Below are 22538 nucleotides of genomic sequence, written 5' to 3'. Positions count from 1 at the left end.
AGAAAAAGACAGTCGTCTGAGAAACCTTTATAAACCTCTGACACCCGGAAGTTCTCTTATCATATCACTTCCCAGCAACTTTCGACTCCGGATTAGCGACACTTGCACTTAGGGGCGGACATATTTCAAGGAGGCGTTTAAAATTACATTAAAATTAACTCGATGCTTTACTTCGACTGCCGACTTACTCCGATCGACCGTCCCGATATCACAAAGTCGACATAAAAATTACTCCTATTTATTACAATCGAATATTGGCATTCTTATGCATGTTCCATACATTAATTACAGTACAGCTGTTCTACGGTATTACAAGGACACTAGACTCGTGAGACCTCGGTTTACTCTTTGACAAAGAATTTCCAACGCTGAGATAAGACTTATTTATTCCGCCTACTACATATCCACGTATTCGCGCTATCATACAAAACGGATCTACCGAACTAAGGATGCTGTCTCGGTAGATAACATCGAAAAAGGGCGCAACGATTCCTGGACACGGTGTCGAAACGATGCCCGAAATCGTACCTCGCTAGTTACTAAAAAACCCTCATCCGGCGAAGGACCACAGCGACCTCAAAAAACAAAGGAAAAATAAAAGGAAAAATCTTATCATCCTCCTCACGCAGGAAACGATAACCCCTAAAATTAAGGACCGCGTCAGCGGCCAAATCAGTCCAGAAATCACTTTCCTTCCCACGATAAAAAATATCGATAGTCGATTTCGTCGTTTTCTCTCGTGTAAAGAAATCCTCACGGAGGATCCTACCCAGGACGTGAACGTCCTGGTGCCGAGCCCGACATACGCGTTCTTTAAAAGTACCTGACCGATCGTCTATAATACATAGTCGAGGTGAATGTATTTCGCAGCTACACATCTAGGTCGGAGAAGAATCCTTGACCTCGACCTCGAGTCTATCGGGGATATCGCTCATCCTCCCACTTTCGACGGGGAGGAAGGACGAGTCCTCTCTCGGTTGGGTCCTTTCGGGCGACCCAGCATCCCTGACGTCTTCGTGGCCTTCCTCCTTCAGGCTCTCGGGAGTCTCCCGTCCGAGGGATCCCCACGTGGGACCTCGACGGGAAGTTATTACTAGATCATCGCCAGCTCGAATTTGTGCACGGTGACCTCGTGGCGTTGGAGATAGTCCTTGCGTTTGAACTTCCTCCCGCAAAGTCGGCAGTAGTGCTTCGGAAGCATGCCACATCCCTCTCGCTGGTGCCTCCTGAGGGAGTCGGTCCAGGTGTACTGCTTCCCGCACTTGTAGCAGCTGAAGGGCGCGTCGTAGTTGACCCTGTTGCGATCCCTCTTCAGCTCTGAAACAGAAACGATCTCTGGTGAGCTGGGCTCTTCGAGGTCGGGGATCGGTGCTCGCTACTCGGATCGCTACTATCGCCCTAAACGCACTTCGAGGTGCGGAATCCGTCTAGCTCTGCGTCCTCGTCCTCTTAGAAATAACGCTCCCCTAGGTCGAGGTCTTCCGGGTCCTCTTCTTGCCCTGAAAGTTCATGCCACTCGTTAGAGACGTTTAATCGCCGAGAACGATGGGATTCTTCCATTAGCTCTTCGAGTTCTCGTGGATGAGGTCCAGGTCGCTACCCGGTGTAGTGAAAAATCGAGAGGAACTTCCTGGGGGACCGCGCGCTTTTATTTCTCGTAGAAAATCGCCGGTAAAAGGGGGATACAAAGGTCGCTTGCGGTAAAAGTTCTACAAAAGTCATGTGGTTTTCCCGCTTTTTTCGCCGAGCTTTCCCGGCCTTATCGAGAGACGAGGAGCTTTCAGAGGATACATCCGTGGACGGTCCAGATGTGCCGCTGGAAATTCGAGCGCTGCTTGAAAGCCTTGTGGCAAAACCGACACAAGTACTGCGGCATTTTTCCGCACTCCTCGCGCAGGTGTCGATTCAAGGTACTCTTGTTAGTGTACGACCTGGTGCACTTGTAGCAAGGGTACGGCTTGGTACTGCTCTTAGAGATCCGGATCGTTCGCGACCGACCTGTAACCAGAGAATTGACATCGGTTATCCCCTGACTCGAATGATTTCGGAGCCTCGACGAGCCAGCTTCTCGAAAGTACTTTTTCATGCGGATTCCCGACGAGAAAACTGCACAACCGGTGGATGCACTTCGTCATCCTCTACGCCTAAGCGACAAAGGGGACGAATACTCGAGATCTTGCAGAGGTCCACGAAGGAGAGAAAAACTGGATGCATTGGAACCTCCACAAGTCATTTCACCTGCTCATGGAGCGTTTATTGTCTCGCCAGAAAAAAAAAAAGAAGAAAAATTCACGGTTTCTCGCAAGATACCAACATGTGCCGATAATTTCACAACACTCCGACGAGGCAAATTATCGATACAGGATCGGGCAGTGAATTCCAAATCGCTAAGTCCTTCTCAGGGAAAAGTCCAAGTCCGTACTGGCTACGCAATTATCTCGGGTTATCCGAGAAACTTAGGATTTAAACGATTAGTCGAAATGAATATCGATCGAAGGGGGATCTTTCCGCGGTTTCCAAAAATCCAGGACTGGATGTCGGAACGTAATCGATTTTTTTTTTTTTTTCGCCAATGTACGGTTTCGGGTTCTTCTGTTGCGGATTGATTGGGTCACCAGGACCAGGACTCGATCAACGTTCGATGGCTTTTCCAGGTTCAGGTTTTCGGCTTGTGTTGGCGATGCACCGTCGATATGTGTCTTCGGTAGTTGGACTTCTGCTTGAAGCCTTTCCCGCACACGTTGCAAATATATCCGGGAGCTTTTCCGCACTCGAGATCCAAATGTCGTGTGAGGCTACTCCTAATCGTGTACGATCTGCCACACTGGAGACACGGAAAAAGCCGACCGGCGGGGGACAGTTGGAAGCCTGCAACTTAGAAAGAAGAAAATCTCGTTAAATTCGTCACTATTAACCAGTTAACTGTTAACGAGTATACTCGTCATGGAGAAGAGGCAGGATTTTGTGTATCGACGAGTATACTCGTCATGCGTATAAAGTACGGACCATTGGCTGTTTAAATTTTAATTTTTGAGAAAAACATAACATATTCTCAAATTTCAAGATGTTTAGAATATTTTCAGGCCAGGCCGGAATAAAACAAAGGAATAACAAAATATAAATAATTTGAGATAAACTCATGCGCCCCGTATGCACCGGCTGAAACAGCTTACCATCTATTAGATATTATTTGTTTGAATTCATATATATTATACAAAAAAAATAATGGAACGTTATCGCGAATGAATTTTTTGCTAGAATTTGTTGAGGACACTATTGCATCGTATCCAATAACCCGGGAAAAATCGACACAAACTCGGCCATCTAGGCCTAATGTAACACAATTACTCGGGAATCATGTTCTGGATCATATACCCAGAACTTCGAACACAAAAAATCCTACCCGAAGGTGTGCACGTTGTTATAAACGCAAGATCAGGAAAGAATCCCGTTACTGGTGTTCCATTTGCAAAGTCCCATTATGTGTAACACCCTGTTTTGCCGAATACCACGCCACGGCAGGAATTTAAATTCTTGCTATCATATGCATTTAATTTCTCTTGCGTTTTTCGTCTAATAAGTATGTAATATATGTTTAAGTTAACCAAATAAATATACATTGGTAATAAAAGTGTCAATTTTATATAATAAACCCATATTTTTGATCCAGTATCTTAACAGCGACACTTACTCTGTGATTGACGAGTATACTCGTCATCGCTCGATTTTGGCGACATATATAGGTGCGCGCTCGCAAAAGGGAGCGCCACAGCTAACTGGTTAAGGTGAACTGAAATCCCCTTCAAATCAGTCGATTCGAATACAACACTTTGTTTTAAGGGTATTAGACCAAACTGTCCGAAACTTTGACACATCACTCCTGATCATCTAAGAGTTGTCCTGACACATTCAACATTTGGATTTTTCACACAAATTTTTTAACTCAGCCTAGATCAGGACTAAAATGACGATGAGCTCTCATATTTCGATTATTATACAATTATAGAAAGGCTCTGATATGAGAATCGAAAGGGTCAGGACAATTTTACGACAATTTAGAACACTGTGGTAATCGATAAACTCGCATTTGAACGGGATAAAGGCAAAAAAAGTGTTGTATGCGCTTCTATGCCAAAACGATGGTAATACGAGATCTCGGAGTGAAAATTTAATTGACTTGAAAATCACAGATGGCGCAGGGGGTCCCTCTGCAGTCAATTAGGGCCTCAGAAAGCAAGAATTCGGGGGATTTCTGGAGTTTTACTTTGATTTCTTTATAATTATTGTACGAAAACGACAGGTGGAGTATGCCATTTGGTACAATGCCCAATATAATTCGATACAGCTGTCAATATAAAAACGAATGTTGGCAACGTAGGCATTTAGAAAAAAATCTTCTTTATCCACGTTGATCAAGTTCCTCGACGTGTTTCACTTCACCTTAAGCCCGGCACGGTCGGAAGGAGTGGGAAACGGAGAAAGAACCTACGCGTCCTCTGCTTCTGGAATGAGACGGAAGCTGAGTGGGAAGGATTCTAAAAACAAGGAGGAAGAAGACGCCAGAGGAGTCGAGACGAGCGACGGAAAATTTCAATTTCAAATTCACACCTGAAAGCGCTTTACCTCTCATTGGAAACGAGGTGGAGGGAAATGATAAACTGTCGCGTCGATTGCACAATTCACGTGGCAATTTGCGGATTAACTTATTTAAAATCTCCCTGGCCAATGGAATCGAAGAATCGCGGTGCAGCGAAAATGCTTTTTCTGGGTGCCTCCTCGGAAAGCCAGGATGGGTCGACAAAGCGAGGAGACGTAACGCGAGTTCTCTCGTCAACGAAGCTTTTATTTCCGACCATCCCCCTTTTCTCAACCTCCCATAATCGAGCCTTAGAACTTGAAGCCGTGGACGTTCGTGCTGTGCCGCTGGAAATTGGACTTCTGCTTGAATCCCTTCTTGCAAATGTAGCAAATGTACTGGGGGTTCTTGCCGCACTCGTCGCGGAGGTGGCGGCGCAAAGTGTAGTTTCGGGTGTACCGTCTGCCGCAGTTCTGGCAGACGAATGGTTTCCTGAAGTGCTTGCGCTTCAGCGAAGTCGAGGACTTCTGCCCACGGGATTTGCCTGCAAGCAAAAGGATAAAACCATGCATTCGTATAGACACGATAGCAGTAATCATTTCCTTCGCGAGGAACTCTCTCGAGGTCGCTTCGAAAAAACTTGATGAGAATTCGGAACGGCCAGGACAAATTTCTTTTCCATGCTTCAAATCGCGATTTTCTCGATTCCTGCCAGAAGCGACCTGCACTAAGGCGACGTTTTTATGCGTTGCATACGATTTTATGTGCGTTCCGAGTGCGGAGGGAGGAACGTCGTTTGAGGCGAAACACTGCGAGGAGAAAGTAACTATTCCTCTTTATTCATCTCTGTAAGAAACCCGTGGTCTTGTCAGCGTTTAACTTTCGAGGGATCTCGAGGCCGCTCTTACGAAACTTCCTAAACACCGCATCCTTATCTAGGATTTGAGGATTTGATAAACTGATTGACATCGAAGCGAGGCTCGTGCTGGGTTAGGCGATGTCGCCGGAAGCTGCTGCGCTGTTTGAACTGCTTTCCGCAGACGTTGCAGGTGAATTGCGGAAGCTTTCCGCACTCTTCCCGCAAGTGTCGATAAAGGGACACCTTCCAGGCGTAGGATTTCCCGCAGCGGTGGCAAACGGCCGGCATTTTCCGACATCCTCTCCTGTTAATCCCCACCTGCTGCTTGCAGCAAATACCGAATCCTGAAATCAGACCAACAATCCACACGTTAGCCAAAACTCGATTGTTCCTCATAAACGGCGCCAATTTCGCGAGAATTCCTGCGGAACCCCTTCGAATTTCTCTACTTCGTCTCGCCTTCGACTTGGAACACTCCGAATTAAATTCGCAGGTGGAGAACAGTGTCCATTGTCAAAACGCGATGGAGTCATGGAGCCCGTTTTTATTGATTCCATATTTCGTCTTATCATTTATATACACTCGTAGTTCACGAGGTTCTTCGAGAAGACGGGATCCCGTGTTGGGAGTGCTTGTGCCTCTGGAAGTTGGACCTCTGCTTAAAGCGTTTCCCGCAAAGAGAACAGCCGTATCGCGGCAGGATTCCGCACTCTTCCCGCAGGTGCCTCATCAAGGACTCCTTCCACATGTAGGTTTTCCCGCACTGGTGGCAGGTGGAGAACCTGCGGCAGCGCAAACCTTTAGGCGGGAACGCTGAAACCGAAAGCACAGGAAAGGTATTAAAAAAAGCTCGATACTCGTTCGCGGTTCTTCACGTACCTAATTTTCGGCCGATTCGTCAGGATTTCGAAAGCTGAAACGTCGACAGGGCAAACAGGACGAATTTAGAACGAATTGGCATTTTATTAGTGGACGTTAAAGAGGACGTCGGTTATCCTTCCTATGAGAAGTCAGGACTAACATATTAGGATGCGTATAATCTCGAGATTTTTTAGGTAACCAGTATTAACCAGGTTGCGCGATTAGGAATCCTTCCAGTAAGTATTAAGCGCCTCGTCGCAGAGATCGAGTCCTTTGGGGAGGAGTCGTCGATCGGTATCCTTTCTCTCTATAAAACTCCCCCGGAGTCCTTGATCCTGGTGGGTCGAACTATGTGCTGGGAGTGATTGTGTCTCTGGAAGTTGGATCGCTGTTTGAAGCGCTTTCCGCAGTACACGCAGAGGTAGCGAGGTAAGACTCCGCACTCTTCCCGCAGATGTCTCGTGAGAGAGTCCTTCCAGGTGTAGATCTTTCCGCACTGCGGACAGGAGAAGGGCCTCCTGTAATCCGTTCGCCTGGGGGTCCTGCCGTATCGCAGAGCTCGCAGTTTGAACACTGGAACCGAAAGCACAGAATGGGAATTAAAAAATCGTTTCCGCGTCCCGAGGCGAGCTTTTCACGTACCTACGTACGCCTGCCTGCTGGGGAAAATTCCCTAGGGAACCGTGAATCGCGAAGAGGGTACAACCCCCCGAAGACTCGAAAAAAAGTGCAGGGAGGTGAGAAAAGAAAAATGAACGGTCGTTCTAAAAAATCGTGAATAATTCCTACGAGATACTCGGAGGTCTTCTTGAAGTTTCGCTCCAGGCAATTTCTTTCCGGAAACGAAGGATGAGAGAAAAAAAAAAGAAGAAAAAAATTCGACACGCTCCCAGTAGTTTCGAATCGAGGGAATTAATTTAATCGAGATCGAGTTGACTTCATCAGCTTTGTACAGGTGTAATCGTACAGGTGTGGCGATCAGTTGATCCTGTGCGTGTAGGTAAGGTGATAGGTGAGGTGATGCTTGTGCTTGAACCTCCTCCCGCAAATCGCACATGCGAATTTAGGCTCGGTTCCACACTCGTAGCGGATGTGCTTGTACAGAGAATCCCGTCTAACGTACTGTTTGCCGCAGGTGAGACAGCCGAAGGGCTTCTCCTCGTAGTTGCGCCTCTTGGTCCAACCTGAAAAGGAAAATCGATCAGGTCAGAAGCGAGTCTTCATCCGAGCGTTCCATCATTCCATTCCACCTGGGCACTTGCGAACTCATAATAAAAAAAATCCCCCGCGTCGAATTCCCCTCCTTTCTCCCAAAAAGATCATCCTTATCGATCGACTATCCTGCTGTTCATCGAGAAATAAATTCCGATAACGAGTAATTCTCCGCACGTTCAGCGTTTAGTCCTCGCACTTTGGTCCTTATCTAAAGTGCGTTAGGTGGGATTAGTCATACCAGCTGTCTCTAGCGATTAGAAAAGGGAGATTCACGGGATCGAAGTCGAAGGAACTAGGAACCTTCGAAGGTGAGCACAGAGGAAAGAAGGTTCAAGAGAAGACGGACAGAGACAGCTCGAAAAAGCGAGGAGGCGGTCTCACGTGGAAACCTCCCACGCGAGACCGTCTTCCACCTCTTCGTTGTCGGTATCGTTTACCCGATTTAATAAGTTAATTGGAATTTCACAGTACAGGTGGAGTCGCTCATCGGAAAATCGCCGATTCGGTTCCGTTCAGCGCAGCGAGTCGATGAACGGAAGTCAAGTGCTTGATCAGATGATGCTTATGCATAAACCGATTCCCGCAGATCTCGCAGGCGAATTGTGGTAACTTCCCGCACTCCACTCTTTTGTGCTTAAAGAGGGACTCTTTCCACTTGTACATCTTCCCGCAGCGGTCACAGGAATAGGGCTTCCTGAGCGCCGCGACGCCCTCGAACAGCTGATACGTGGCGGGCATCGCTCTCTCCCTCTCGCAAGAGTTTGCCCCTGAAACGAACAAGACGAGTGCGTTAATCGGGGCCTTAGTTTATTACTGGAAAGGAGCTACATCGATTTCAGGCGAGATCTTGCAAAAAGCGGGACGGAAACGCTACCTTACATCGATATGTCGGGACGGCGTCGCCCGGTGGAAATAATGACTCGCTTTGATGCCGTTGTTGTATTCTTTTTATGCACCTGCTGCTCGAGTCGCCGGGCGGTTACAGTAACTGCGTTGTGCAAACGCAATAATGTAGCGGTAGCAACCTAGTTAGCACGGTTTACATCAGGATTGCGGAGGAAATATAGAACGCCTCCGCATGACGAGGTGGGAACATCGAGTCGACGACACGTTTCCTCAAGGTGATATGAAAGGGTTATTCGACGTATATAAAACGTGAAAATATTCATAAAACTTCTCTGGGTGCACCGGATAGTTTGAAACTTCAGCACGTGATTATGAAAGCCCTAAGGAAGAACGTGGTGCTCATGAAAGTTCATTATATACATACACCCACACACGTATTCTTGGTTCCAGTCTGAGATAAATAAAAGAATTTGTTATCAAAAATGAAATTTCACGAGCACCACGTCCTTCCCCAGGGCCTCCGTAATCGCATGCGGACGTTTTCAACTATTTGGTGCGGTCAGTTTGGAAAAGAGCTTTATAATTATTTTGACGTTTCATATGTATAGAATGACCCTTTCATATCACCTTAAGAATACGTTGTCGAATCGGAATCGGGGAAAAAGGTGGAGGAGAATTCGAGAGGGTCCAGGTTCGCTGCATCGGGACATGAAATCGGGATCCAGGGGACAAATTCGCGTTTTTTGCATTTTTCGCATGTTCTGCATATTTTGTTCTTTTTTCACCGAAGCGTTCGGAAAAGTGAGTTCGCTTCCACGTGGAGAAATTCGCAATGCGGAGTTTCAGGGGAAAAGACTTCAGGTGGCCCTCCTGAACGGGCAGTACTTCTTCATATGTTCCGTAACGTGGTGGCGATGTTTGAACATCTTCCCACAGAGTGGACAGGGCAAATTCGGCAATTTGCCGCACTCGTATCGCATGTGCCGGTCGAGGGAGCCTTTCTTCGTGTACCCCTTGCCGCACCTGCATATGTACTTCATGTTCACCGTGCCGTCGACGAAGCTGGGGTCCATGAAGCCCTGAACGGGTCCCGGGAGGATCCGCATGTTCCATGCTCCCAGCTCTGAAAAGGAAAAGTCGAAGGCGTTATCGGGCCGCTACTCTTCAAGGCTTCGAACGAACGACTTCCGAAGCTATAGGAAGCTTGGTGAACAAATTTCCATGAAATTCCGCGCAACATTTGCCGGAGATAAAGAATTAGAGAAGGACGGGAGAGGTCGATTATGGCGGCGGATTTTTGGGTCTTCTTCCGGTCGAGCCGAACCTGGCTCGACTTTTTTTGCGTCCCTTTGTTCGGCAGATTTTTGGGATAGATAATATCCTCCTGGTGGATCCTGTCCCTCGGACAGAAATACTTACGACAGGCGCCGACAGACCGACTTCAGAACTCTTTATTCAGCTAGAAAAAGGTCTCCCCGAACATCCATCATCACCTCGTTATTGCACATAAGTACGAGACTAGGAGGGGTAAATACAAGCGATCCGACGCGGATGAGTTCCCGGATTCTCGTGGACTACAAAGTATCCAAAATCTCGCCTAGGTACTAAAAAGACTCGAGAGCGATCGCAAGATTTCGGTGGGGGACTGAAAATCCAGCATCCTGCAGGATCAGCGATCGATCTTTGGCATCGGACGACTAAAAGCTACCAAGCCAGGAAGCGACGAGAGGAGGTCGACATTTTATTCCGATAATTCTAATCACGAAATCGAAAACCCAGAAGAAATATCGCGATTAACCCGACGTTAATAGCGCTATTTATTTATTTTATGAATTCATACCTCATAAAGTGACGTCCGAGGGCAAAGTACACATTCGATCGATCACGTTTGGCATTTGCAACTTCAGTTATTCATATTTTAAATCATTTTCTGGTAATGAAAAAAAATTCGTTCTCCTCTCGCCGTGCCCGAAATTCCGCTCTCATTTTTAAAGAGAGACGAAACACGACCGTGGGCTATTTTATTCGGGTTTAAGACTAGCTAAGTGCTTCCCATCCGCCGACGCCATCTTGACGGCGAACTCATCTCGCCGTGAAAAAAAATCGTCCTAAGTCGCGATGACGTTTCCCGCGTGAACGCTCTGTCTGCGACCACGTGGGTTGGTGTGCGTTTTTTCGTGCCGCACCCAATTCGAACGAATTTTCGTTCTGTACGTGCAGTAGTAGCACTTGTACTGCGGCTCTTTTCCGCACTCGTCCCTTTGGTGGCACTGCAAAGACGTTTTCCACTTGTACCTCCTTCCGCAGCGGGCGCACGCGTACGGCTTGTCCACGAAGGTAAGGTACCCTACAAAAAGCAAATGCGAGCGCGTGAGAACCACCACCAAGACCCGAAGGAGTGCGAGAGACATATGAAAAACCAAGGGAGCTCAAAGGAAGAACAAAGAGGGAGATCGTGGAAAGATCTCGGACACCTTAAACCTCTCCTGAAAATCATATCATCCGTATGAACGTATCAACGGTTAAACGTATTTTTTATTCAATGTCGAATTAAAAAAGGGAGTGATTTCCAGGTTTGCATAAGAACTCCGAGGGTCGTCGTCGGATGCGAACCCTCGAAACGTGCTGAAAACGTGTAAAATCGAAAAGACTTGAGAATTCACACGAGCTCGTTATCCGATAAGATGCGATAAACTGCGATTTTCTGGCGAGTCCTGGGCCTCTTCTGATAAGAATTTGTTCCTCGGGCAGGTCCCCGATTACTTGGTGTTCCTGATTGTTTTTCAGGACCAATGGATGGTGTTTTCACTGTCGCTCGCTCAAGGGGATCAAGCAGACTTTGCAGTTGGACTTGACGTGGTGCATCCAGAGACAGAGCTTGTTGGTTCGATAAGTGCACTTGTTGCATCTGTACTCCTCTCCGCATTCCCGCTGGTGGCATGCCATAGAGAAGACGTGCTTGAATCGACGTCCACAGCGACATATCAGACGACCTGAAACCAAAGGAGAAGAGTGTCAGTATAGGGAAACGGAGTAGAAAGGAAAAAAATGGAGAGGTTCCCGTTTCCTTGGATTTTCTTAAAAATCAAATTCCACGATTCGACGGCGATTCTTATCGGAAATCGAGAGATAGATACACGATTATCTTTTTTTATACACAAATAACAGAAGCTCTGGAGTAAATATCGAAAAGCAACGACCACCTCGAGTCTGCAAATAATTAAATTCACCTCTTTATTAATTCTCGAGCCTCTTTCGCTAACACAACGGTTATCAGTGATACACTCGTATTGGTAATCATAGTTAATTCGCAAAACTGAATGGGAAAACCATAAACCATAAAGAATATATCGTACGTACAACGCGGTACTATCGCCCGTATCGTTAACATACCTTCTCACGTAAAGTCAATGAACAATATTATGTTTTGTCTCTCATTGCGTGGTTAATCGCTCCTTTTAATATCACCTCTCCTCGACGCTCGCTCGGCGATTTCCGCGTCGTTCTCGAATCCCCTTTCAAACTTTCCAACGACTTACGTGCTAATTATTATCTGATTCTCCTTAAGAGCTAAGGTTCCTTTGTTTCCTCTTTGTTCTCCCTTGGGTGCAAATCATACGCCGGCGCATGCGAAGTGCGCGTACAAACTTTCAGCGGTATAATTCCCTGCACAAAGATGGCTCCAAAATAAGTCTATAGGCATCTCGTGTGTGACCAGCTTCGGATATCTGAGTATTGCGTAGCCGACATTGCGGTATTTGGCACACGTGTTGCGAAACCTAAGTGCACGGCCTGAGCTTCGTCGATGTAAGATTCCCTCTCCCTCGAGTACTTTGCGACCCTGCACTGAGAAAAAAGGAAAAGAAAAGAGAGAGAGAGATACCAGAACCAGAAAAATCTATCATCGAACGGTACCAAGGAAATACATTGAGAAATAATAATTAGCCTCAAATAGACTCAAATTGATCGGACGTTCCTTTCCTAGTTACGACAATGTATTAGAGCTTATTCGAGGGAAATAATTCTTGGAATTTTCAAGATATTTCTTTGACACCGAAGAAATATTTTTCTGGTTCTATGGATTGTTCTCTTTTTTCCTTTCCCTTTTCTTTTCTTTTCTCGGTGCATGTTTCGCGTTACGTATCGACTCCCTCACAGGTGAATCAGTCTTTGCGCCGCGATGGTGCACGGCCCCTTCTTTGGATCAGCTTTGGAAACTTGGAAGACACGTTCGATCCCCGCCAGGTGTCAAGAGACTCCGAAAAGTCAACGAGGAGCACCGACTTCTTCGACGCGCGCGATAAGAGCTATCTGGTCCGAGAGGCGTGTCTTCGAGGTGACGAGGCGCCCTTTCGAAGGTACTCGACTTCTTTGGCACGAACGACTTTGGAAGAAACGAAAAGCGGCCCTCCACGTGGCCGGAAGAGAAGCCAGGAAGGAGGAAAGGAGGTTTCCTCCCCGAGAAGCACCGACTGGCACTCGAGAGCATCGGGACAGAGTTTAGCGAAAATGCTGAGTGAGGATAGATACGAGTCCCCTGCTAAGATCTTTAATCATGGCTAGAACTAGCTAATGCTTCGCCGATAAGAAGTCAAGATTTAGGGCCGATAGCACCAGCCGTGATCGGTACGATATTTCTAAACCACGATTAAGGTGACATAAAAGGGCCCATACGTAAAAAACGTCAAAATATGTATAAATCTTTTCTCCAAACTGACAAGGAAGGTACCTGAGTTGTCCCGCTCCGATTTTGTTCATTTTTAAATATGTTATACAGGACTAAAATCTAAGGGACTCGTGTTTTTTGTTTTTTTCGGCGGATAAACACTTTTAGGGGGTAAAATAAGGCTTCAAAGTTGGCCGTGGAAGGGGGTGAGTTGGCTGTTTCATATAGAAGCACTCGTCCGATTTTCATGAAACAACCGTCAAAATGTAGGGAATGAAGAATTATGAAACATGCGTTTGGAATTTTTCGAAAAAATTCATTTTTAAGGGGTAAGCCACCCCTTTGAATACTTCTTTTACCTCTTACGCGAGCAGTAATTGTTCTATCCAAATGAAACTTTTTTTGTATTATTCTGGTCTATAAATTAACCAAGTTTCATATGGATAGAGCAATTACTGCTCGCGTAAGGGGTAAAAGAAATATTCAAAGGGGTGGCTCACCCCTTAAAAATGAATCTTTTCGAAAAATTCTAAATGCATGATTCATAATTCTTCATTCCCTACATTTTGACGGCTGTTTCATGAAAATCGGTCGAGTGCTTCTATATGAAACAGCCAACTCACCCCCTTGCACGCCCAACCTTGAAGCCTGATTTCACCCCCTAAAAGTGTTTATCCGCCGATAAAAAAAAACACGGATCCCTCAGATTTTAGTCCTCTAAAACAGATTTAAAAATGAACAAAATCGGAGGGGGACACCTTAGGTACCTTCCCTGTGAGTGCACCTTGTCATTTGAAACTTCTACAGGTGATTATTTATGCCCTAAGGAAGAATGTGAAATTTAATTAAAAAAAATGTATATATGTGTCCTTGGTTCTAGTCTGGAATGAACAAAAGGATCTTGTTTTAAAAATGAAACATCACGAGCATCGCGTTCTTTCTTAGGACTCTCATAATCACGAGTCGAGCTTTCAAATGATTCGATGCATCCAATTTGGAGAAAAGTTTCATCAATATTTTGACGTTATATATACGTAGAATGATCCTTTCGTAACACCTTAATTAATCCTTTCGTTACCTTGGACGAGATATCTCGCGACCCAATACTGGCCGATTAACGCTTTTGACGAGATATCTCGCGACACGATAGTGGCCGATTAACGCTTTTGACGAGATATCTCGCGACACGATACTGGCCGATCAACGCTTTTGACGAGATATCTCGCGATCCGGTATAGCGGATTAACGCTTTTGACGATAATCTAGCTTCCTAGCACTAATATTTTGACATTCTAGACAAATTATTTTGTGTTCTGCCATGTTTTCAATTATACCACGTAGAAAGTAAATAAAAACAATTTCATTAAATTAATAAAAACTGTATTTATTTCTTCCCTTTAGCTATACGAATAGAATTAGTTATAAAATATATTCATCTAGAATGTCAAAATATTGGTGCTAGAAAGCTAGATTATCGTCGAAAGCGTTAATCCGCTACTACCGGATCGCGAGATATCTCGTCAAAAGCGTTGATCGGCTACTACCGGGTCGCGAGATATCTCGTCAAAAGCGTTGATCGGCTACTACCGGGTCGCGAGATATCTCGTCAAAAGCGTTAATCGGCCAGTATCGGGTCGCGAGATATCTTGTCCAAGATAACGAAAGGGTTAACCTTGAATCGATGTTTCACCAAAAAAGATTAAGCTAATCGAGGATCAAGATCGATTTTCTTGGTAGCCACCTGAAATCGGGTGGTTAATTCCGATCAGGCATTAAGAAATCCTTGATTAAGGATTTTAATTCGAACGTTGGTGCAACCGACCCTTAAGATACGTGTCGTTACGTAAGTAGCGTAAACGTCGGATAATATACATGCCGTTTACGTGTCTAGGGGTCGGAAGATTCTCCGGACTCGAGAGCTACGGGGTTAATACGAGGACACGACGCGTCTGCGCATGCGCGATTGCCTTCGAGGAGTCTTGGCCGGGACAAAGATCGGCGAGGTTGACTAGAACGCGTTTCCGTAATCTAATATATGGCTGTAACCGATTCTTTGGTCCTCTCTCTCGCGATCGAAGCACCCCAAGTCTTTCTCTCTCTTCGATCGGCATCCCCTGTTTCTTCCCTCGTCTCGACGAGCCCAAAAAAGGCGAGAAATCTCTAGTCGCTTCTAAAAGACGAAAAGCGGGAGCGCAGACTCCTTGGAGCGATTCGCCGATTTTCCGGACTTCCGGTCTCCGAATTTCGAGCCTGGCCCGGCCAAGGGTGGAAAGACGTATCTTGGCGCGAATCGCAGTTAACGTAGCTTACGTCCTTACTTATCAAAGTATCACCGTAATATACATATGTATATATTATATATATATAATATATATATATAGATTTGATTTAAATATATCTCTATCTCGATTCTATTTTAGGTTGTGGCCTGGCTAGGCCTCTTCTAGACTAGACGGTTCCAACTAAAACAATCGACTGCGAAACGGTCGAACCTATTGGTGGCTCTTATCTCGACTTATCACCGAGATCGAGCTATCGATTCGACCCTAGTACGTATTTCTCGAACGGCGACACGATTCCCGAGAGATTCTTCCGGTCGCTGCGGGACTTTTCGATAAAAGTCTTCATCCTTCTGTAACGTACGACGTCCCTTGCGGAATCGATCCCAGACATTTTGGGAAGTGATCGATTTTTTAGAACATCAAATTCTGCCCTTTTGGTGACTCGAACAATTTTTTTAAACGAATCCCAAGCCCTGGAAAAAAATCGGACAGGGTCGGGGTGCTTATTAAAAGGGTCGATCGCTGGGATAATTTATAAATCGATCGGTCGTAGGATCGATCGCTCAGGGATCTGTACGCGTGCTCGGCTTAAATAAAACGTGTCTAGTTGAATCTGTCGCCTCGTTCTGACTAGCTCGTAGTTCTTAAACTAGATCGCGTAAAGATCTAATAAATTGGGACTCTAAGGTTAAGGTTGTGGCTTCGTTGCTTCGAAACTTGTTTGATTACGGTTCAAGATGAGCGATTTTCTCCCGACCTCGTGTCACGACGCACGGTAGATCCCGCGGGATCTGGATCGTAGATCGAGGTCGACCTCGACCAGAGATCCAGAGATCGCTGCCCTAATTCACCCGAGAATCCTCCAACGATCGGAGCGCGAACTCTCCTGTCTCCTTTTATAATTTGTATAAAAATAATTGGGCGATTTGGCAATCTCATACCCCTACGAGGAGGCTCCGAGGGGGCTCTGAGAAACTCATCCCTTGGGAAATGAAACCCTCGTGCGCGGAAAATCCTCGTGTGACAGCGGATCGAATTTTCCTGGTCTTTGAGGTGACGCGAAAGTGGCGTCGAAAAGACCACGTTTATGAAACTTTTCTCCAAACTGGGTGTACCGAATTCATCCAAACTTAACGATATAAATATGGAAGGTATAAGGAAGGGTCTGAAACTCATGAAAATTCAATTTTTGTCAAATTTGTTCATAGATATTTTTAAAAATTTTTGTAAAATTTGAAATTTTATGAGCGTCAGGACCTTCCTTGTAGCCTCCACATTCACGTTGTAAAATTTGAAACGATTCGACATATTCAGTTCGGAGAAAAGTTACATGAACGATTGACTCTTCGACGCTACTTTCACCTTACCTTAAGGTGACGTAAAAGTGGCGTCAAAAAAATCACGTTTATGAAACTTATCTCCGAACTTTATGTACCGAATTAATTTAAACCTTACAATGTGAATATATAGACTATAAGAAAAGTCCCAACGCCTATGAAATTTCAAATTTAAGATAATTTTACAGCTATTTTTAAAATCTTTCATAAAAAATTGAAATTTCGCGAGTCTCGGGACCTACCTTAGGGCCTCCTTATTCACGTGGTAAATTTTGAATCAAATCGGTAGACCCAATTCGGAGAATACTTTCACGAATTGACCCCTCAGATGACACTTTCGCCTCCCCTTAACGATCGGCGAAAACGTCGTCAAATTCGAAGTTTCTGACATTTTCCTCGGGGAGAAAAAGAAAAAAAAAATATGGCAATTTTAAGAGAAAGGTGGAACACCTCGCAAAGTCCCCTGGATGAGATTTCTCAGACTCCCTCGGACGCTCTAAATATTTAACAACGCATTTTTCTCCCTTATTCCGACTCCTCTCTTTCTTCGGTTATCGCTAAAGGGACCCAACAATGGCTAGCCTCGCGCCACCTAACTCGTGGCGGCCTACTAATTTCACTTTAACATTTTGATACAACGTTTCCTACTACGTCTGTCCTTCTCCGTGTTCCGGGAAACTCGATCCCGAGTACAAGGAACGAAACGTTCCCTCCACCTGCACATAAATCCCATTCCTACCTACTGGTACGTTTCCACCCGCTCGAGGACGCGCCTCGCCGTTCGCGAATATATCATTATCAGCAACGGCCAAACACGGTCGAAATTTCGTTACAAAATATTGTCATGGAGTGCCGCAACGAAACGGGCCCTCAATTTCCTCGTTGAAACCTCCCAACAAACTTCCGCGGCCGCCCCAATTCGACGACTCGAAAACCTTCGTTTAACCTGTCTTTAACCCCCGATCTGGTCCATCGGGCCCGGAAAAATGCTCAAACTCGCGAGCAAATCAACTGAAAGCACAATTAACTCCCTCCCTCGCGATCCTCCAACCCCCGAACCTAACAAGAACAAAAGAAACTCCCTAAAACCGAAAAAAAGCCTCCCTCGCCCCGCCGCGCTAATCCGTCGCTAATTCATTCCGACGGGGAGTTTTCGAAACCCCATTTATCCCCCGTTTGTACGAACTAATCTTTGGCACAAGAGACCGGAAAACGGTCGCACATAGGAGCACTTACTCCGAAACTCTGGGCCGAAATAAATGGTCCAACCGAAAGACCTCGAAATGAGATCAACGAAACGATGATTTGAATTTCAACGAAATCCCGTGCGCACCCCATGACCAGTAAATCCCGATTTACTCGACACGCATACGGTTCCTGCGTGCGGGAAAATCTTATATACATATTTATATGTATATATGTACACATTGTACAATATGCGAGTTTGTAATTCTTAAACCTGGCCAGGTTTTTTGGTAAGTGCTCCCAGGTGGGTCGGCAGATAGACTCGGCGAGGCGTCCCGGGTCTCTTCCCTCGGGGAAGGGGTGTCTAGGAGCGGTCGGAAGGTCCTCGCGTCCTGCCGTGGACGGGACGCAAGTCTCAAGCCCTCTGGTTGACCGGGGCCGAGGGCTGGGCCTGGACGTCGACGTGGCGGTGGTTGATGTGAGCCTTCAGGTTGCGCTCGTACTTGGAGCTAAAGGCGCAATGGGGGCAACTAAAGGAGGGCGCCTTGCCGCACTCGTACAAGAGGTGCCTCTTGAGTATGTAGGCGTTCTTATAGGACTTGCCGCACCGGAGGCAGTCGTGTCGTCGGTCGTGGGCCGCAACGGCGAGGGGTCGGTCCCCGGGGGTGCGGCCCGAGTGCCGCGCGGGACAGTGGAGGCGCGGCCGACGCTGCGGCGTCAGCGGGGCCGGGACCTCGGCGGAACGCACCCTGCGAGTTCCGTCCGAGTTCCAGCCGAAGCTCCCGAAGAAACCTGGAATAGAGAGAAATCATTTCCGGAGGTTAGACGGGCCAGACGAGGCGGTTCCCTCCCCGGCCATGCCACATTCAAAAGTCAAGCTAGCGACAACGAGCATACGTGCACCGAGACGGAAACGCCGCCGAGATTAATCTGTCACTCGGTCGACTACGCTAGTTGAGGTTAGACTACTCGGCGCCAAGGCCTTCCACTGGGAAGAGGACGAGGGCACGACGAGGTCCTCGTCTGGGATCGGCGAGTTTCGATTTAGGACCTCTTCCCGGAAGCCGCGGTCCGCATTCGGTTTCGGCTCCTCCACTTCCCGGACTCCTGGAGGCCACAGCGAGAAGTCGCGAGATGAGGAATGAGAGAGTTTCTTTATATTTCCCAGGTCGTCCTTGTGCTCGAGGAGTCCTCCGAGGTGCCCTGGAACTCGGAAACAGAGATCGTTAAAAGCCGTCCTTTGACCGTTTAGGAAGTCCTGGAGGTGTCATCGTCGGGGGGTCTCGAGGATGCGGTTCTGACCCTCCACTCGGGAAATGCGTGGCTTTATTTCAGGGTAGGGAGCTTCCGCAGGATTTGCCGTCGATCCAGAAAGAGATGTCTTCTCGGCGTTCCGGAGTTTCCTTGGAGATGAGCTTCCTCTCATTTCGCTCGAACGATGCCCCGAGGTCCGACGGTGGATTAGAAGTCTTCCAACGACAGGAACACCTACGGAAAGTTTAAGTCAGTATGCGGAAGTAGTGACTTATCGAATCCCATTGCGACGTTTCGACGGATTCGTTGACAAAAGTCGAGCCAAAGGTGTCCAAAATGGCCGCGGAGAGTCCGAGTCCTTCCCGATCCTTACCCAGGACATCGGCCCCGAATTTCCGGCCTCGTCCTTCCCCGCTTACCCTCGATATATCGATCATCCAAACCCCGATCGACTCCTGGAAGAAGGTCCTTGCACCTGCGAGGAATCACCGGCCATCGCGACCGGAATTGACAAGGGCTGTTTACCTTTCTAGACTTTATTTTGCTCTAAATCGAATACAAGGCTTTCTACAAATTGAGAAGGAGAAAAAAAAACACATTTTGGAATGTTCGACAGGTCGAAACGATATGTAAAAGGCACGGTGAAAAGAGGATAGGGTGGATGGCTGGTTTCGATCGAAGCTCGAGAATCGGGGTGTTCATGGAGCCGCGGATGAAAACCGTAATTCCGCCCTGTCCAGTTTCTAAGGATCTCTAAGCAAGCGATTTCTGGGATACGATTAAGCCAACAATCGATCGTTCGCTCCGGAATGACGGGGGAGGAAACCCGAGCGGCTCTGCCCGGACTTCCGGTCCGCGTTTCCGGGCCGACTCGCGAGGAAAAAGCGCGTGCGTGCTTCCCGCGACAAGCAAAAAAGTATCTAGAAAGATTATCGTTATCATAGCGTAGTCGTTAATAATGATGCTCTCTAAATAATATTAATATAAAATGGAGACAAAAAAAAAATAATAATCGTTCGTTGGCAAATACATGGCGAAGAATTATGATTACAAGTATCTTTTGTGTGTCGAGGCGCTGAGCGGAAGTTGAGTTGCGTGCCCTGCAGTCGAGTACGGGCTTGTACCGAGAGTATCGGGTGGAGGGCGCGAGTGCGAGGCACACTTCCGGTCGGCGAAAATAGCCACAAAAGGACTCGAGGAGATAAAAGAAGAGGCCCCTCTTCGGGGTCCTCTTCGACCTCTCGCGAGCCTCCGACTCGACGAGGCCCCTCGCACCCTCGTACGCCCTCGGCTCCCACTAAAGTACTACATAGTTAAAAGTAATTGTACTGTTAATTAAAAGAAAACACGGAGAAATCGTTGAAATAAATATAACTGGTGGTTCGACGTTCGAGAATCACATTGCGGTAATCGAGAGGATGTGGAGAGAAAAAAAAAACAAGATAAAAGAAACGTAGGGAACACCTTAGCAAATATTGGCAGTAGAGGTCGAGTAGTCGAGAGATTACTGTTTCGTTCTGCGTAATTAAATAATTTCTAAAATATCACTGGTCTCGAAAAGTTCGCCGGGTGACGAGGAAAAGGCGAGACCCATCCCTGGCGAGGGGTGGGAACTTTTTATCGGTATTTCGACAGGGCCTCGTAATACTTTGGAAAGCTTTCAAAGCGAGAGATCGACCCTGGGGGGTCTGAATCGAATAGCGAAGACCGGCTCGAGATATTCGATCCTCCGGAGGCCCGGACGATCGGATCGCCACCCCTAGATCGAGACGAATCGCTGCCCATCGAGTACCTTGGATCTTTGTATGCCAATAAATAAATAATCGAACGGATCGAATTTTAAAAAGCCTGATAAAAAGGCGTTTGGGGGTCCAGACAATGATAAAAGCTTCCCGGAGCCGGAGCTTGGCTCTCTTGCGCCGAATCAATGGAAGCGCGAGTTTCACTTGGAAATTTTCGAAATTGGGATCCTTGGTATTTCGATTCTTCTTTTAATTTTTTTTCTTCTTTTTTTTTTTTCTTTTAATAGATAAATTCACGATTCGTCCACGCTAGTTCGAAGGGGGAGTCGCACCTTTCCGCACCCTATTAATACCGTAAGTCCGTTCACAGCTGGACGCGCCCAGCGCCTCTCTTCTAGTCTAAGTCTAAGTCGTACTTGAAGGCACTTAACGCAAGGCTCTCTCGGTTCGAAACCTACTTTTTTTGTTTTCCTGGATACGTCGCATAGTGCTAACCGCGCGGGGGTACCCCCCGCGAACTCGTCTACGTACAACTTGTTCTCTTACGGATAACAGCTCTTCGACCGCGAGACGCGTGATCCGGTAAACGAGTCGCTACGATCCACCATAATGTGAGATCCCATGGAAATCATGATCACTTGATATCCGGAGAATTTTCCTCGACGATTTTTCTTTGAAGAATTTTATTCCATGAATTTTCGCTATGAATTCTCTTTGAGGAATTTTATCCAACGAATTTTCGCGACGAATTTCCTTCGATGATTTTTATCAGACGTATTTTCGCAACGAATTTCCTTCGATGAATTTCATTCGACGTATTTTCGCGACGAATTTCCTTCGAACAATTCTNCCACCCCGTACCCCATTGGACCCCCCTCGACGAGGCGACCGAATTTAGAGTCTAAATATCACGATTAGCGTTGTGTCGTAAAGAAACACAATCGAATGACACGTATAAAGATTAAGATTACCCCTCGAAATCGAGAACTGATTGCAACCGGCGATGCTTGCGAGCTTTTTCTCACCTTCGACGAGCTCGTTAGCGCAACTATGCGCGCAATGTCGGCCTTGCGGACAATGTGCAACGATATTAGAGACGATATTACTGACGAAATGAAGAGTAATTACGGACATGACGTCCAAGCTTCGCTCTCGATCCGAACGACATTCGCGATTCTCGCCTCGCTTCGACACCGAACGCTCTCGTTGCCTACGTCTTAAATTATTATATTTTGATATCTCAACATTTTGCCCCTCTCGCTTTATTTAACTTTATTTTATTTTTTTTCGGTTAGATCCCCCCGCCCAATTCCCAATCCGACACCCAAAACAAGAATCCGTTACACCGACGATCTGCGATCCGTCGTGCCTAGTACGATATAACACCTAATTAAACGGTATTGAGCCCGATTACGCAAGAGCCAAGTTAACTATACTTTATAAAGCGGTAGATAGACCAATCGTACGCGGAAAGAAAGACGGACAATTGTTAATTGTGAAACGATCGCGCCACATCGAGGCGTCTCCTTATCGTGGTCCTTCTACGTCGATCTCTCGTCGCCCTTTGCGAGCCTCGGCTTAAGCTTTCGAGTTTAAACCACTTATCGTATTTATTTCTTAGATTCTCGATACTAGCCGTAGAAATATCGAAATAGTACGTTTCGAAGGCACATGTAGACGGTTTATCTGCCGATCGACCGATCGCGAGGGCAAAT

General features: G+C 46.6%; 1 protein-coding gene across 7 annotated transcripts in view; it reads right to left on the bottom strand.

Moving 5' to 3' along the window:
- LOC105694366 (longitudinals lacking protein) overlaps positions 1–22538 on the bottom strand; it is a 130289-nt gene that overhangs the window by 3407 nt on the left and 104344 nt on the right. The window contains exon 7 of one of the 7 annotated variants that reach the window (XM_012414962.2): positions 223–1317. The exons of 2 other annotated variants lie outside the window; for them this stretch is intronic. In XM_012414962.2, the coding sequence (XP_012270385.1) occupies positions 1094–1317 (224 nt within the window). In that variant the 3' untranslated portion in view covers positions 223–1093. Of the gene's footprint in view, positions 1–222; positions 1318–4872; positions 5121–5392; positions 5780–7250; positions 7481–10874; positions 11351–22538 lie in introns of those variants that run through there. 4 more of the 7 variants (XM_012414961.2, XM_023431915.1, XM_012414971.2 and 1 more) reach the window with 4 other exon arrangements.

This window comes from Orussus abietinus, unplaced genomic scaffold, assembly GCF_000612105.2.
Source record: "Orussus abietinus isolate OABI.00-Male unplaced genomic scaffold, Oabi_2.0 scaffold203, whole genome shotgun sequence".
NCBI lineage: Eukaryota > Metazoa > Arthropoda > Insecta > Hymenoptera > Orussidae > Orussus > Orussus abietinus.
Note: the sequence above shows the minus strand (reverse complement) of the source record. Positions and strands in the feature narration are given on the sequence as shown.